The sequence below is a fragment of the Gorilla gorilla genome, chromosome 7 (genome assembly GCF_029281585.2).
Source record: "Gorilla gorilla gorilla isolate KB3781 chromosome 7, NHGRI_mGorGor1-v2.1_pri, whole genome shotgun sequence".
Taxonomy (NCBI): domain Eukaryota; kingdom Metazoa; phylum Chordata; class Mammalia; order Primates; family Hominidae; genus Gorilla; species Gorilla gorilla.
Window position 1 is genome coordinate 150,070,397 of NC_073231.2, and position 15,843 is coordinate 150,086,239.

The 15,843-nt window shown below is 47.3% G+C and overlaps 1 protein-coding gene across 21 annotated transcripts in view; it reads left to right on the forward strand.

Moving 5' to 3' along the window:
- Positions 1-15,843, forward strand: part of MROH1 (maestro heat like repeat family member 1) — a 113,347-nt gene that overhangs the window by 73,414 nt on the left and 24,090 nt on the right. For all 21 annotated transcript variants that reach the window (XR_010135066.1, XM_063709627.1, XM_063709618.1 and 18 more), the window contains one exon: positions 1,958-2,080. Coding sequence is in view for 20 of the 21 variants with exons in the window: in XM_063709627.1 (XP_063565697.1) it covers positions 1,958-2,080 (123 nt within the window). In the remaining variant the exon portion in view is untranslated. The remainder of the gene's footprint in view (positions 1-1,957; positions 2,081-15,843) is intronic.

The following is a 15,843-nucleotide window of genomic DNA, read 5'->3' on the forward strand; positions in this document are numbered from 1 at the left end:
AGCCATCCTCTCCTGGGGTCGCGGACAGTGTTAGACCCCCTGCCCCTCCTCACAGCAGCAATGTGGGTCACAGAGCATCACAACCAGGGAGGCTCCTGCCTTGGGGTCTGTCATGTGGACCCGGTTGGCGCCCTCGTGGCTGAGCTATCTCCAGCCCCTCTGGAGGTGGAGCTGATGCCACGTGGCCCATAGCCTCCACCTGTCACATGAGACCATCTGGTGTGGCCTAAGACCCCAGGTGGACAAGAACATTCTTACCAGGCCAGATGTTTGGGGCTTAGTGATGACCTCCCAGGACCCCAGGGCAGAGGTCAGGCCTAGCTTTGGGCGGGTGGATCTTTGCGAAAGTTAGGACTGCACCCAGGTTTGCACCCAGGTTGCCCAGGGGCTGCTGTCTTGGGTAGGACCTGCTTGCTACAGGGGGAGCAGAGACCCTTAGCCCTCTCGGGGGCTGCTCCAGCCTTTGTGCTGGGCCTCCCCTTGGGGTCCTTCTGTGAGACTCTTGTTGTTTCCCCAGAAGCTACTGAAACGGACCCCGTGCCACATCTGTTGCGGTGCTTCTTATGTGTTCCACACACTCCCCAACGTTCAGAGCTCTTCTCCCCAGCGTACCCCTGACAGGGTCTTTTGGTCCTTTTGGACACCACCTGCAATGCCAGGTGGCTAAATGCACACAGTCTGGGCAGTCTGAGACCAACCGGCTCGCTCCTCCACACCCACCCTGTTCTCTGAGATAGCACAAGGAGGAAGTGCTTGGAGAAGCCTCCTCGGGGTGGGGATGCTGGACGTGAGAGCTGAAGGGGCAGAGGCATGGTCGCGATGCTGGAGAAAAGGATCCCCAGGGAGGGCAGCATGGGCAGAAGCCATGGCTCAGGGGAAGGGCCGGTTGCGCCACATTGGCCTGGCTGTGCCTCCGAGTCACCAGGCATGGTTACTGGGCGAGGCTGGACATGCAGGCTCAACTCCTAGAATTGCTTGGGTGACAACTGCAGATTCAGGGACCAGATTTATGGTACACCCCAGGAAACATGGGGATCACACGAGAGAAGCTAGCTCAGAAAGACAGCAGCCTCACCCCCTGAGGCCAGGGTGAGCCCTGGACGGAGGGATGGGTGTATTTGGAGCCTGGGAAGGGCAGCTGCCAGTGCCCAGGAGGCTAGGGGTTGGGGGCAGGGTGGCTTTGGGTGGAGCCCTCAGCAGAGCAGCTCTCTTGGAGTTGGGGTGCAGCTTGATGGAAGTGGATGGAGGAGGGAAAGTAAGTGAGATGCTCTCCTCTGGCAGCAGGGAAGGGAGGCAAAGGGAACTGGAGGAAAAGAATCCTTCCCTACGGACCTGAGCACATCCACAAGCTGGCAGGAAGGCTGCCTTCCAGGGGCAAAGGGGCCTTCACACAGCTTAGGGACAGAGAAAAAGGCAGACACAGGCGCAGGTGCAGGTGCAGGTACACGTACATCCAGGTACAGGTGTGGGTGCAGACCCAGGTAGGTACAGATATGGGTGTGAGTGCAGGCTTAGGTGTGGATGCAGGTAATTATAGGTATGGGTGTTGGTGCTGGCACAGGTGTGGAGGAAGGTAGGTTCAGGTACAGGTGTGGGAGCAGGCATAGGTGTGGATGTGGGTGCAGGTAGGTACAGGTGCAGGTATGGATGCAGGCACAGGTGCAAGTGTGGGTGCAGGCATAGGTGTGGGTATAGGTGTGGGCGTTGGCACAGGTATGTGGGTACAGGCCCAGGCCCAGGTATGTGGGTACAGGCCCAGGTGTGGATACAGGTAGGTACAGGTGTGGGTACAGGTGCAGGCCCAGGTGTGGGTGCAGGTACAGGTGTCAGTGTAGCTGCAGTTGTGGGCACATGTGTGGATGTGGGTGGGAGGAAGACTGAGGTTCCTCTCTGCTGGCTGGACTGGCATGGCAGTCTCTGCGTCCCCTTCCTGATCTCCCATTTGTTCTCTGGGCAGGTGAAGCGGGCAGTGGTGCAGGTGATCAGCGCCATGGCCCACCACGGCTACCTGGAGCAGCCTGGAGGTGAGGCGATGATCGAGTACATCGTGCAGCAGTGCGCGCTGCCCCCCGAGCAGGAGGTAAGGGGCTGCCACCTTGCCTGCCTCCTAGGCCCACGCTGCCCCTGGCCTGTGTTAGGCACTGGCATCAGGAGCCACTGGCCCAGCAGAGGGTGGATGTGTAGGCTGCAGTCTGCGTGTGGAGGTGCCCTCTGCTGTCTTTTGTTTAATAGAGACAGGGTCTTGCTTCTGTGGCCCAGGCTGGAGTGCAGTGGCTGTTCTCAGGTGTGATCATAGCACACTGCAGCCTGGAACTCCTGGGATCAAGAGACCCTCCCGCCTCAGCCCCCCAAGACTACAGGCACATGCCACTGTGCCTGGCTCCCTCTGGTTTCTGAATCAGAGCCTCTGCATTGAGCCAGTCCTCTCAGCAGCTCCCAGGACTCAGAACGCAGAAGCAGGAAATGGAGAGTTTGTCCTATTTGGGGCTTTTCTATTTAAGAAGTTACTGTACAAATGCCAATTTCTTGAAGGAGAGCAAGGTAGAACGTGGTGAAATAACCCACAGATGGTCTAGACAGCCCTCTGTCACCCTGAGCTGCAGCCCGCTGGCTGCTGAGCGCATCGGTGCTTGAGTCCCTGCAGCTCTGGGTCTGGTTTTTCAAGTTGGCAAAGCTGGTCTGTCCACCAAGGCCAGCTCAGAACAGACACGCCGCCCTCCTGTGTTCTCGTGACCATCACTGTGGTGCCCGCTGTGCCCCAAGTGGGATACGTGAATTTAACTGGAAACGTCTGAGCTCAGTGACAGCATGCTGTGATGTTGCCTCTAAGTGCGTGGTCATCAGTGAGGAAGCCGCACACATGCCTGTTCTGCAGGCCCCAGCAGGTGGGCCACCACCAGCTCAGCTGATTCTGACCTCAGCGTCTTCATGGCAGCTCCACGGGTCATTAGGCATGAACTGGAGAGCCAAGGCCTCTGTTTTAGTCTTTCAGTTCCCAAGAGTTTGGGAGTTGGAGGTTTCTTTGAATATTAGAAAACGTTATTAAGGTTTTCTAAAACCAAAAGAAAAACCATTTTGAATAGGATGGAATCTAACACTCAGATATTTATATCTATGTAATAATAATAATTATTATTTTTGAGACAGGGTCTCGCTCTGCCAGCCAGACTGGAGTGCATTGGCGAGATCACAGCTCACTGCAGCCTTGAACTGTGCTGAAGCGATCGTCCTACCTTAGCCTCCTGAGTAGCTGGGACTACAGGCTCATGCCACCACACCTGGCTAATTTTTTATTTTTTGTAGAGACGAGATCACACTATGTTGCCCAGGTTGCTTTCGAACTCCTGAGGTCAAGCAACCCTCCCACCTCGGCCTGAAAAAGTGCTAGGATTACAAGTATGTGCTCAAGCAACCCTCCCACCTCGGCCTGAAAAAGTGCTAGGATTACAGGTGTGTGCCACCACACCTAGCACTCAAATGTGTTTTAACCACAGCACCTTGCTGTTTCCGTGGAGCCTCTCACTCAGTCTCCATTGCTTGATGTGTGGGGTTCAGTGTATCGACCTTTCTACTTTTGCATGTTTCAAATTATTCGTGATAAAATGTTCAAAAAGCAAAGCAGGACATGTTGCTCTGAGACAAGTGGGCCTTGGGGTGTTCGCCAGACACACTGCAGAGGGGGTGAGCGGCAGCGGCAGGCCCTGTGGTGCCACTGGGTGCTGGGCTCTGTGGTTCAGCCCAAGGGGTGGCCGGATGATTCTGGAGCAGGCAGGTGCAGGGCCACTGGGGAGGAGAAGACAAATCAGGGAGCCTCGCCTGGATGTAGATTCCCCTTTAAGGTTTTTGGAGAAACATGAGTTAAAGATTAGAATTAGTTATTATTTTACTGTTTTATCTATATTACCCCACCTAACTTTTTTTTTTTCCATTTAAATTATTTTTGTTTTTTTAATTTTTTAGAGACAAGGTCTCACTCTGTTGCCAAGGCTAGAGTGCAGTGGCACGATAATGGCCCATTGCAGGCTCAAACTCCTGGGCTCAAGTGATCTTCCTGCCTCAGCCTCCCGAGTAGGTGGGACCACAGGCATGCGCCAGCCACCATGGGTGGCACTTCTTGTGCCCATTTTCAAATTGGGTTGTTTTCTTATTATAGAATTTTGAGAGATCTTTCTATATTCTGGGCACAAGTCCTTTGTTGGATTTATGGCTTATAAATATGTATTTTTTTAACTTTTAATACATATTGTTTTGTTCTTGAATAGAGACAGCCTGTGTTACCCAGGCTGATCTTTAACTCTTGGCCTTGAGTGATTCGCTTGCCTCAGCCTCCCAAAGTGCTGGGATTATAGGTATGGGCCTCTGCTCCTGCCCATAGACATTTTCTTACAGGTCTGTTGCTTGTCTTTTTACTTTCTTAACACTGTCTTTCAGAGAGCAGAAGTTTTAATTTTTTTTTAATGGCCAGTTTACTTGAGACCGAGTCTCGCTCTGTTGCCCAGGCTGGACTGTGCAGTGGTGCAATCTTGGCTCACTGCAACCTCCGCCTCCCAGGTTCAGGCGATTCTCCTGCCTCAGTCTCCCGAGTAGCTGGGATCACAGGCATGCACCACCATGCCTGGCTAATTTTTTATTTTTTAAATTTTTAGTAGAGACAGAGTTTTACCATGTTGGCCAGGCTGGTCTTGAACTCCTGACCTCAGGTGATCTGCCCGCCCCGGCCTCCCAAAGTGCTGGGATTACAGGTGTGAGCCACTGCACCTGGCCTAAAAGTTTTAAGTTTTAGGATTCACATATAGGCCTATGATTCATTTTTAGTTTTTTTTTTTTTTTTTTTTTTTTAGATGGAGTCTCACCCTATTGCCCAGGCTGGAGTGCAATGGCGTGATCTCAGCTCACTGCAACCTCCACCTCCTGGGTTCAAGCAATTCTCGTGCCTCAGCCTCCCGAGTAGCTGGGATTACAGATGTGCACCACCATGCCAGGCTAATTTTTGTATTTTTAGTAGAGACAGGGTTTCACCATGTTGGACAGGCTGGTCTCAAACTCCTGACCTCAGGTGATCCTCCCGCCTCGGCCTCCCAAAGTGCTGGCATGAGCCACTGTGCCCGGCCTTTTGAGTTAATTTTTGTTAAATGTGAGGTGTGTTTGAGGCTCGTTTTTTTGCATGTGAATGTCCAGTTGTCCCAGCACCACGTGTTGAGAACACTCTTCTCTGTACGTTGACAAATTGCCTTGCATCTTCGTCGAAAATCAGGCAACTGTATGGATTCTCTCTAACGCTCCAGCTCCACTCATCTGCGGAATCTGTCATCATCTGTCATCAGTACCACACTGTCTTTCCATGGCTTTATGTTAAGTTCTTTTTTTTTGAGACGGAGTCTTGCTCTGTTACTCAGGCTGGAGTAAAATGGTGCCATGCCGGCTCACTGCAGCCTCCGCCTCCCAGGTTCAAGCAATTCTCGTGCCTCAGCCTCCTGAGTAGCTGGGATTATAGGCGTGTACCACCACACCCGTCTAGGTTTTGTATTTTCAGTAGAGATGCAGTTTCACTGTGTTGGCCAGGCTGGTCTCAAACTCCTGGCCTCAAGTGATCCACCCGCCTCGGCCTCCCAAAGTGTTGGGATTACAGGCGTGAGCCACCGTGCCCAGATGCTTTATAGTAAGTTCTGGAGTCAGGTAATGTGAGTCTTCCATCTTTGGTCTTTTTCGATCACGTTTTGGCTATTTTAGTTCCTTTGTTTTTCCTGTAAATTTTAGAGTCATCTTGTTGATAATATTCTGTCTTCCAATCCTTGAAAGCAGTACATTTCTACACTTACTTAGATCTTCAGTTTTGTTCACCAGTATTTTGTAATTCTCAGCATGTAGATTCTGTATATTCTGGTATTTTGTTAGATTTGTAAAAGCTATTTTATTTTTACTGCCATTGTAATGGTACAATTTTGTTCATTTCAATTTCTAACTGTTCATTGTTAGCGTACAGAATATACAATTAGTTTTTAGATATTGACCATGTATCCTGTGGCTTTGCTTTTTTATAGATTCTTTGGGATTTTCTACATAGAGCATCATGTCTTCTTCATATAGGCACTTTTATTTGTAAATCTGTGTTACCTTTTTTTGTTTTCTTGACTTACTACATTGGTGAAGTCTCTAGCATGCTGCTGAATGAATAGAAGTGGTGACAGCAGCCACCCCTGCTTTGTTCCCATAAGGGGAACATACTGCCTTTTACTATTAAGAATGCTGGGGGCTGGGCGCAGTGGCTCATGCCTGTAATCCCAGCACTTTGGGAGGCTGAGGCGGGCAGATCATTCAATCTCCTTGAGTTCAGGAGTTCAAAACCAGCCTGGACAATCTGGTGAAACCCCATCTCCACAAAAAATACAAAAATTAGCTGGGTATGGTGGCACATACCTGTAAGTCCCAGCTACTCTGGAGGCTGAGGCAGGAAGATCACTGGAGCCTGGGAGGCAGAGGTTGCAGTGAGCCAAGATCATGCCATTATACTCCAGCCTGGGTGACAGAACGAGACCCTATCACACACACAAAAAAAGTTGAATGCTGGGCCAGCGCAGTGGCTCACACCTGTAATCCCAGCACTTTGGGAGGCCAAGGCAGGAGGATCACTTGAGCCTGGGAGTTTGAGACCAGCCTGGGCAACATAGCGAGACCTTATCTCTACCAATAATAAAAAAAAAAATTAGCTGGGCCTGATGGCTCACGCCTCAGGTCCCAGCCACTCGGGAGGCTGAGGTGGGAGGATCACTTGAGCCCAGGGAGTCGAGGCTGCGATCACACCACTGCGCTCCCGCCTGGGTGACATAGTGGCACCCTACCTGAAAAAAGAAAACAGAATGTTGTTTGGGGAAGCACTTTAGGAGGCTGGGGCAGGAAAATCGTTTAAGGCCAGGAATTTGAGACCAGCCTGGACAATGTAACCAGACCTCGTCTCTACAAAAAAATTTAAAAAAATTAGCTGGGTATGGTGGCATACGCCGGTGGTCCCAGCTGCTCAAGAGGCTGAGGTGGGAGGATTGCTTGAGCCCAGGAGGCTGAAGCTGCAGTGAGCTGTGATCACACTATTATGCTCCAGCCTGGGCAACAGAACGAGAACCTCTCAAAAAGAAAAGTTATGTTTACACTATACTGTAGTATATTAAATGTGCAATAGCATTATGTCTAAAAAGCAATGTACATGCCTTAACTTACAAACACTTTATTGCTAAAAAAAATTGCTAAGGATCATCTGAGCCATCACCAGTCATAATCTTCTTGTTGGTGGAGGGTCTTGCCTTGATATTGATAGCTGCTGGACTGATCAGGGTGGTGGTTGCTGAAGGTTAGGGTGGCTGTGACAATTTCTTTTTTTTTTTTTTTTTTTTTTTTTGAGGTGGAGAGTCTTGCTCTGTTGCCAGGCTGGAGTGCAGTGGCGCAATATCAGCTCACAGCAACCTCCACCTCCCGGGTTCAAGCGATTTCCCTGCCTCAGCCTCCCAAGTAGTTGGGATTACAGCCACACGCCACTACACCCAGCTAATTGTTTGTATTTTAGAAGAGACGGGTTTTCACCATGTTAGCCAAGATGGTCGCGATCTCCTGACCTCATGATCCACCTGCCTCGGCCTCCCAAAGTGCTGAGATTACAGGCGTAAGCCACTGCACCTGGCCAACAATTTCTTAAAATAGGACAATGATGAAGTTTGCTGCATTGATTGACTCTTCTGTTCACAAAACTTTTCTGTGTCTTATGCACTGCTATTTGATAGCATTTTACCCACAGTAGATCTTTCAAAATGGGCGTCATTCCTCTCAAACTCTGCCACTGCTTTATCAACTAAGTTTATGGAATAGTCTGAATCCTTTGTTGTCGTTTCAACAACGTTCACAGCATCTTCACCAGGAGCAGATTCAATCTCAAAAAACCACTTTCTTTGCCCATCCAAAAGAAACACTACCTCATCCATTCCGGTTTGATCATGAGATCGCAGCAATTCAGTTCCATCTTCAGGCTCCATTTCCAATTCTAATTCTCTTACTGTTTCCGCTACATTTGCGGTGACTTCCTCCACTGATGTCTTGACCCTGTCAAAGTTATCCATGAGGTTTGGAATCAACTCCTTCCAAACTCTTGTTCATGTTGATTTTGTTGACCTCTTCCCATGAATCACAAATGCTCTTCATGGTTTCTACTATAGTGAATCCTTCCCAGAAGTTTTTCAGTTTTTGTTGCCCAGATCTGTGAGAGAAATCACTGTCTATGGCAGCAATCGATTAATCACCTTATGAATTTTTTTTTTTTTTTTTTTTGGAATAGGGTCTCACTCTGTGACCCAGGCTGGAGTTCAGTGGCTCCATCACAGCTCACTGCAGCCTCAGCCTCCTGGACTCAATCCTCCCACCTCACCTTCCTGAGTAGCTGGGACTACAGGCACACACCAACACGCCCAGTTAATTTTTGTTTTGTTTTGTCTTGTTTTTTTAAAGATAGGTTTTGCTATGTTGCCCAGGTTGGTCTTAAACTCCTGAGCTCAAGCAATCTGCCCACCTGGGTGACAGAGCAAGACTGTGTCTCAAACAAAAACAAAGAAATAATAAAATGCTCTTAAAATGTCTCCATGCCAGCAATAAGGCTTTTTTGTTTTCTCTTAGCTTTTCCTTTGCAGTCATTACAGCTCATGCCTGTAATCCCAGCACTTTGGGAAGCTGAGGCCAGCGGATCACTTGAGGTCAGGACTTCGAGACCAGCCTGGCCAACATGGTGAAACCCCGTCTCTACTAAAAATACAAAAATTAGCTAAGCGTGGTGGACCACACCTGTATTCCCAGCTACTCAGGAAGCTGAGGCAGGAGAATCACTTGAACCTGGGAGGCAGAGGCTACAGTGAGCTGAGATGGCGCCACTGCACTCTAGCCTGGGAGACAGAGCTACACTCTGTCTCAAAAAATAATAATAATAATAATAATAATAATAATAATGCTCTTTGCTAATCTCCTGGACAACTTGTTGCGGTTTCTCCATCAGCAGTTTCTGCTGCACCTTGGTATTTTTGTTATGGAGATGGCTTCTTTCCTTAACCCTCATGAACCAACCTCTGCCAGCTTCCAGCTTTTCTTTTGCAGCTTCCTCTCTGCTCTCAGCCTTCACAGAGTTGAAAAGAGTTGCTCTGGATTAGGCTTCGGCTTAAGGGAATGTTTGGCCGGTCTGATTCCCTATGCAGACCATTCAGACTTTCTCAGTGTCAGCAATAAGGCTGTTTTGTTTTCTTATCATTCGTGTGTTCACTGGAGTAACACTTTTAATTTCCTTCAAGAGCTTTTCCTTTGTATTCACAACATGGCTGACTAGCACAAGAGGTCTGGCCTTTAGCCTGTGTCAGCTTTTGACATGCCTTCCTCACTAAGCTTAATCATTTCTGGCCTTTGATTTAAAGTGAGAGGTGTGCGGCTCTTCCTCTCACATGAACACATAGAGGTGATTGTAGGGTTTTAATTGGACTAATTTCATTATTGTTGTCTTTCAGGGAGCAGGGAGACCCTAGCAGAGGGCGAGAGGTGGGGAGTGGCTGGCCAGTGGGTCAGGACACCCAACATTCATTGATTAAGCTTGCAGTTTTATATACTGCAGTTCATAGCACCCCAGAACAATTATAGTAACATCAGAGATCTCTAATCACAAATCACCATCACAGATATATTAATGAAACAGTTTGAAATATTCCAAGAATGAGCAAAATGTGACACAGACACACACACCAAGCACATGCTGTTGACAAAGGCGCCCGTAGACTCGCTGGACACAGGGCTGCCCCAGACCTTCCACTTAGTTAAAATGCAGCCCCTGTGAGGTACAGTAAAGCGAAGCCCAGTGAAACAAGGTCACGCCCGAAATGGGCTTGCTTTCTTGTTTTTATTGACACATAATAGAGGTACATATGCTTGGGGTACCTGTGATAATTTAATACATTCATATTATGTGTAGAGATCAAATCAGGGTAACTGGGATATCCACCACCTTGCATGTTGGTTCTTTCTTTATGCTGGAAGCATTCTAATTACTCCTTTCTAGCGATTTGGAAATGTACAATAGATTATACTATAATCCATAATCTATAGTAGGGTAAACTATAGTCACCCTACTGATCTATAGGATACTAGGTCTTTTTTCTGAATATATATTTGTACCCATTAATCAGCCTCTCTTCATACCCCCACCTTCTACCCTTCCCGGCCTCTGGTAACCACCAGCCTACTCTCTGTCTCCATGAGAGCCACTATTTTTGCTCCCACCTGTAATAGGTTTTCATTGATGCCCTTTATCAGCTTGAAGAAATTCCTTTCTATTTCTAGTTTTCTGAGACTTTATTATGAATTTTGTGGATTGATGTCAAAATTGAAACATTTTTGTGCATCTATTGGTGAAATTATGTATTTTTTTCTTCTTTTGACTGTTAGTATGGTAGATTATATTGAGTGCTTTGTTTATTTATTTATTTTTGAGACAGAGTCTTGCTCTGTCGCCCAGGCTGGAGTGTGGTGGTGCAATCTCGGCTCACGGCAACCTCCACCTTCCGGGTTCACGCCATTCTCCTGCCTCAGCCTCCTGAGTAGCTGGGACTACATGCGCACACCGCCACGCCTGGCTAATTTTTTGTATTTTCAGTAGAGATGGGGTTTCACCGTGTTAGCCAGGATGGTCTCAATCTCCTGACCTCGTGATCCGCCCATCTCGGCCTCCCAAAGTGCTGGGATTACAGGTGTGAGCCACCGCGCCTGGCCTATTTATTTATTTTATGAGACAGGTTCTTGCTTTGTTACCCAGGTTGGAGTATAGTGATGCAATCATGGCTTACTGCAGCCTCAACCTCACAGGCTCAAGCAGTCCTCCTGCCTCAGTCTCCCAAGTAGCTGGGACCACAGGTGGGCACCACCACACCTGGCTAATATTAAGTTGTGTTTTTGTAGGGATGGGGTCTCTCTGTGTTGCCCAGGCCAGTCTAGAGCTCCTGGGCTCAAGCAGTCTTTCTGCCTTGGCCTCCCAAAGGGCTGGGATTACAGGCAAGAGCCACAGCACCTGGCCATGATTGCTTTTTCAGTAAAACATTTTTATGATGGTAAAACACCATCCACCTTCCCTCCCCCGCAGCTCCTGCACCCCACCATCCACCTTCTCTCTCCCGCAGTTCCTGCACGCACCATCCACCTTCTCTCTCTACGAATTTCACTGCTCGAGGCACTTCGTGTAAGTGGACGTAAACAGCGTTTGTCCTTTTGTGTCTGGCTTCTCCCACTCAGCATAAGGTCCTGAATGTTCTCCCATGGTGTGGCGCTGCCAGAATTTCGCTCCTTCAGGGCTCGATATTCCCTGTGTGGAGATGGCGAAGTGCTTATCCCATTCGTCCCTTCATGGACACTCGGGGTGCTGCCACCTTCTGGCTCCTGTGAATAATGCTGCTGTGAACATTGTTGCTTTGTAGCAAATTCTGAAATTGGGAAATACAAGTTCTCCAACTTTGTTATTTTTCAAGATCATTTGGCTATTTTGGGTCCCTTGAATTCCCACGTGAATTTATTTTAGCATCCGCTTGTCAATTCTTGCACAGAAGTCACCCGGAATTTTTATAGGGTGACACTGAATCTGTATATGTTTGGGGAGTAGTTCCATCTTTTTATTTATTTATTTATTTTTGAGACGGAGTCTCGCTCTGTCGCCCGGGCTGGAGTGCAGTGGCGCGATCTCGGCTCACTGCAAGCTCCGCCTCCCGGGTTCACGCCGTTCTCCTGCCTCAGCCTCCCGAGTAGCTGGGACTACGGGCGCCTGCAACCATGCCCCGCTAATTTTTTGTATTTTTAGTAGAGATGGGGTTTCACCGTGTTAGCCAGGACGGTCTCGATCTCCTGACCTCGTGATCCGCCAGCCTCAGCCTCCCAAAGTGCTGGGATTAAGGCGTGAGCCACCGCGCCCGGCTGTAGTTCCATTTTAACAATATCAAAATCTTTGTATCTATGAACATGGGATGTATTTCTATTATTTAGGTCTTTAATTTATTTTAACATTTTGTAGTTTTCAGAGTATACGTTTTGCACTTTTTTCGTTAGATTTGTTCATAAATATTTTATTCTTTTTTATGCTATTGTAAATGGAATTATTTTCTTTCTTTTTCGTTTTCTTTTTTTTTTTTTTTTTTTCAGAAAGAGTCTTGCTCTGTCTCCCAGGCTGGAGTGCAGTGGCACAATCTCGGCTCACTGCAATCTCCACTTCCTGAGTTCAAGCAATTCTCCTGCCTTTGTCTCCTGAGTAGCTGGGATTACAGGCGCCCACCACCATGTCTGGCTAATTTTTTTTTTTTTTTTTTTTTTGGTAGAGATGGGGTTTCACCATGTTGGCCAGGCTGGTCTTGAACTCCTGACCTCAAGCCATCTACCCACCTTGGCCTCCTTAAGTGCTGGGACCACAGGTGTGAGCCACTGCACCCAGTCTGAATTATTTTCTTAATTTCATTTTCAGTTTATTATTTGCTACTGTATAGAAATACAATTATTCTTTTTCTTTTTTTTTTTTTTGAGACAGAGTTTCACTTTGTTGCCCAGGCTGCAGTGCAATGGCACCGTCTCGGCTCACTGTGACCTCCGCCTCCCGGGTTCAAGCAGTTCTCATGCCTCAGCCTCCCACGTAGCTGGGATTACAGGCATGCACCACCATGCCCAGCTGATTTGTTTTTGTATTTTAGTAGAGACAGGGTTTCACCATGTTGGCCAGGCTGGTCTCAAACTCCTGAGCTCAGGCAATCTGCCCATCTCGGCCTCCCAAAGTGCAAGGATTACAGGCATAAGCCACTGTGCCTGACCTACAATTATCCTTTCATATCGATCTTGTATACTGCAACCTTGTTGAACTTGCTTATTTTAATAGTTTTTATTGGATTTCTTAGGATTTCTATAAGGATTGTGTCATCTACAACTATAGTTTTACTTCTTTTTTTTTCAGTCTGGATGCCTTTTATTTAATTTTCTTGCTTAGTTGTCCCAGCTAGAACGTCCAATACTGTTGAATAAAATCGGTGCGAGCAGACACCCTTGTCTTGTTCCTTCTCTTTGTGTAGAAGCATTTAGGCCGGCACCATCAGGTATGATTCCTGCTGTGGGGCTTCATCAGGTCACAGGTACCACCTTCTAGTCCTGCTTTGCTGAACGGTTTTGTTATGAAGAAGTACTAGATTTGATATGCTGTTTACTGTGTCTAAGATGAGCTTGTCGTTTTTGTTCTTTATTTTAGTGATATGGTGCATTTCATTAAGTGATTTTCAGATGGTAAACCTGCATTCCTGGGATAAATCCCACTTGATCATGGTGTATAATCATTTTTATACATTGTTGTGTTCAGTTTGCTGGTATTTTGTTGAGGATTTTCATGTCTATGTAAGAGATCATGGTATATGCTTTTCTTATGCCTTTGTATGATATTTGTCATCTGTACACACATACATAGGTACATACATGCACAATTTTTTTCCAACTCATTTGAGAGAAAATTGAGACATCGTGTCCCTTTATCACTGACTACTAAATACCTTGTTTATTTCCTAAGAATAAGGACATTGTTCTACACAACCATAGTCCAGATGTTGGAATCAGGAAATTCTACATGGAGGCCATAATGTCACCTGATCCATGCACTTCCTCGGTTATCCCAGTTCTGTCCCTTTAGCTGCTTTCTGGCATAGGGTACAGCCCAGACACATACATTATGTGGCTGCTGTGCCCTGTTAGCCTCCTGCCCTTGTGTTTGTTGACCTGGATACTTTCGAAGAATTGAGACCAGTTATTTTGTTGAATAGCTCAGGTGTGGTGGTGTTTCCTCATGATTTGATCCAGGTGATGCAGTTTTGGGAGGAATCTCATGGAATCGTGCATGTCCCCACCAGTGTATCATATCGGGGGTCCTAGTGTTGGTTTGTTTCAGTGTTGATCTTGTTAGTTCTGATCACTTGTCTATGCTCGGTTTCTGCACTGGAAAGTTGCTGTTTCTGCCTTGTAATAAATAAGTAGTTTGTAGGGAGATCTTTGGGATTAAGTAAACATCTTCTTGTGATTAAACTTTTAGTCAGCATCAGGCCGGGTGCGGTGGCTCACGCCTGTAATCCCAGCACTTTGGGAGGCCGAGGTGGGTGGATCACTTGAAGTCGGGAGTTCAAGACCAGCCTGGCCAACATGGTGAAACCCCATCTCTACTAAAAATACAAAAAAATTAGCCAGGTATGGTGGTGGGTGCCTGTAATCTCAGCTACTCGGGAGGCTGAGGGAGGAGAATTGCTTGAACCCGGGAGGCAGAGGTTGCAGTGAGCTGAGATCATCACCCCACTGCACTCCAGCCTGGGTGACAGAGCGAGACTCCATCTCAAAAAATAAAATAAAATAAAACAAAATAAAATACGTAAATAAACACTTAGCAACATCAATTGTTTTTAATTATGCATGGATGGTTTTCTAACTCCAGTGATATTGCTGTACTTAGTTCTTTGGCCTCTGTTGTGACAGAGCCTCTCCTATTCTTTTTTTTTTTTTTTTTTTTTTTTTTTTGAGACGGAGTCTCGCTCTGTCGCCCAGGCTGGAGTGCAGTGGGGTGATCTCGACTCACTGCAAGCTCCGCCTGCCAGGTTCACGCCGTTCTTCTGCCTCAGCCTCCCGAGTAGCTGGGACTACAGGCACCCGCCACCACGCCCCGCTAATTTTTTGTATTTTTAGTAGAGACGGGGTTTCACTGTGTTGGCCAGGATGGTCTCAATCTCCTGACCTTGTGATCCGCCCGCCTCGGCCTCGGAAAGTGCTGGGATTACAGGCATGAGCCACCACGCCTGGCCAGAGCCTCTCCTATTCTTATGTGCATGCATCTCTCTCCGCGTGGACTCGTGGTTTGCTGTTTGACACAGGGGTCCATGCGCAGTCCCTGTTGCTGGCCTTGGTGTTCAAACTGTCCCACACTTGGTCGGTAGCACCCTTTGAGCGCGCAGGCCCCTGTCCTGAGGCCCCGTTGCCCTTTCTGGCGCAGGACGGTGTCCCAGCTCACCTGGGGCTGCCCGTGCCTCTGCTCTGCGGACCCTTCCATGAGCTATTGGTCTCTTGTTTCTGGGAAGCTCGCTCCTTTATTTCTTGAGTATTTCTTGCCCCTGTTTTTGTGTCTCACTGACTTTGGTGTATCTGTTATCCGAAGGCTAGCACTGCTGTCTTCACATCTTTTAGCTTTTTCTTCTTCCATTCTTTTTAAATTTCTTCTTCCTTGAAGTCTTCGGCAGCCTGTTCTTCCAAGTTAGTAATTTCTTCCTCAGTGGATCGTTACATTATTCGTTTCCTGAATTGAATTCTTTATTTCACGGTTATACTTTTTCACACCCTGTCGCTGGGATTTTCCTTGTTCTTGGCTCCTCGTTTCCCCATTGTGGTTCCTTGTCTCCCTGTTGTGGTACTTTTGGTGCATTTTTTTGCACAGGCATTGTCCCCAGTCTGTGTCCTAACGTTCGTGTTTCTGGTGGAGTACGTCCTCACTGTTCGTTATCAGGTATTTTGCAGTTTCTATTTGGTTTCTTTATTAACACAAATGATTCTTTTATGATCTTTAAAATCTCCAGGTCGATAGGTTTTCATGGGTGTTGTGGATTTATTGTTATATTGAATCTGGCCAGGTTGATTTCTGCTTTTAAGTGTTGGTTGCAATATTATTTTTGGCCTAATGGTCAGGATTTCAAAGTGTATGTTTGGTATGAAGTTCTATCTATATTTTTAGCACCTACTGTAAAAATTGAAGTTCAAGGCCTAAATATCACTATTTTTTTCTCTGTGTGACTT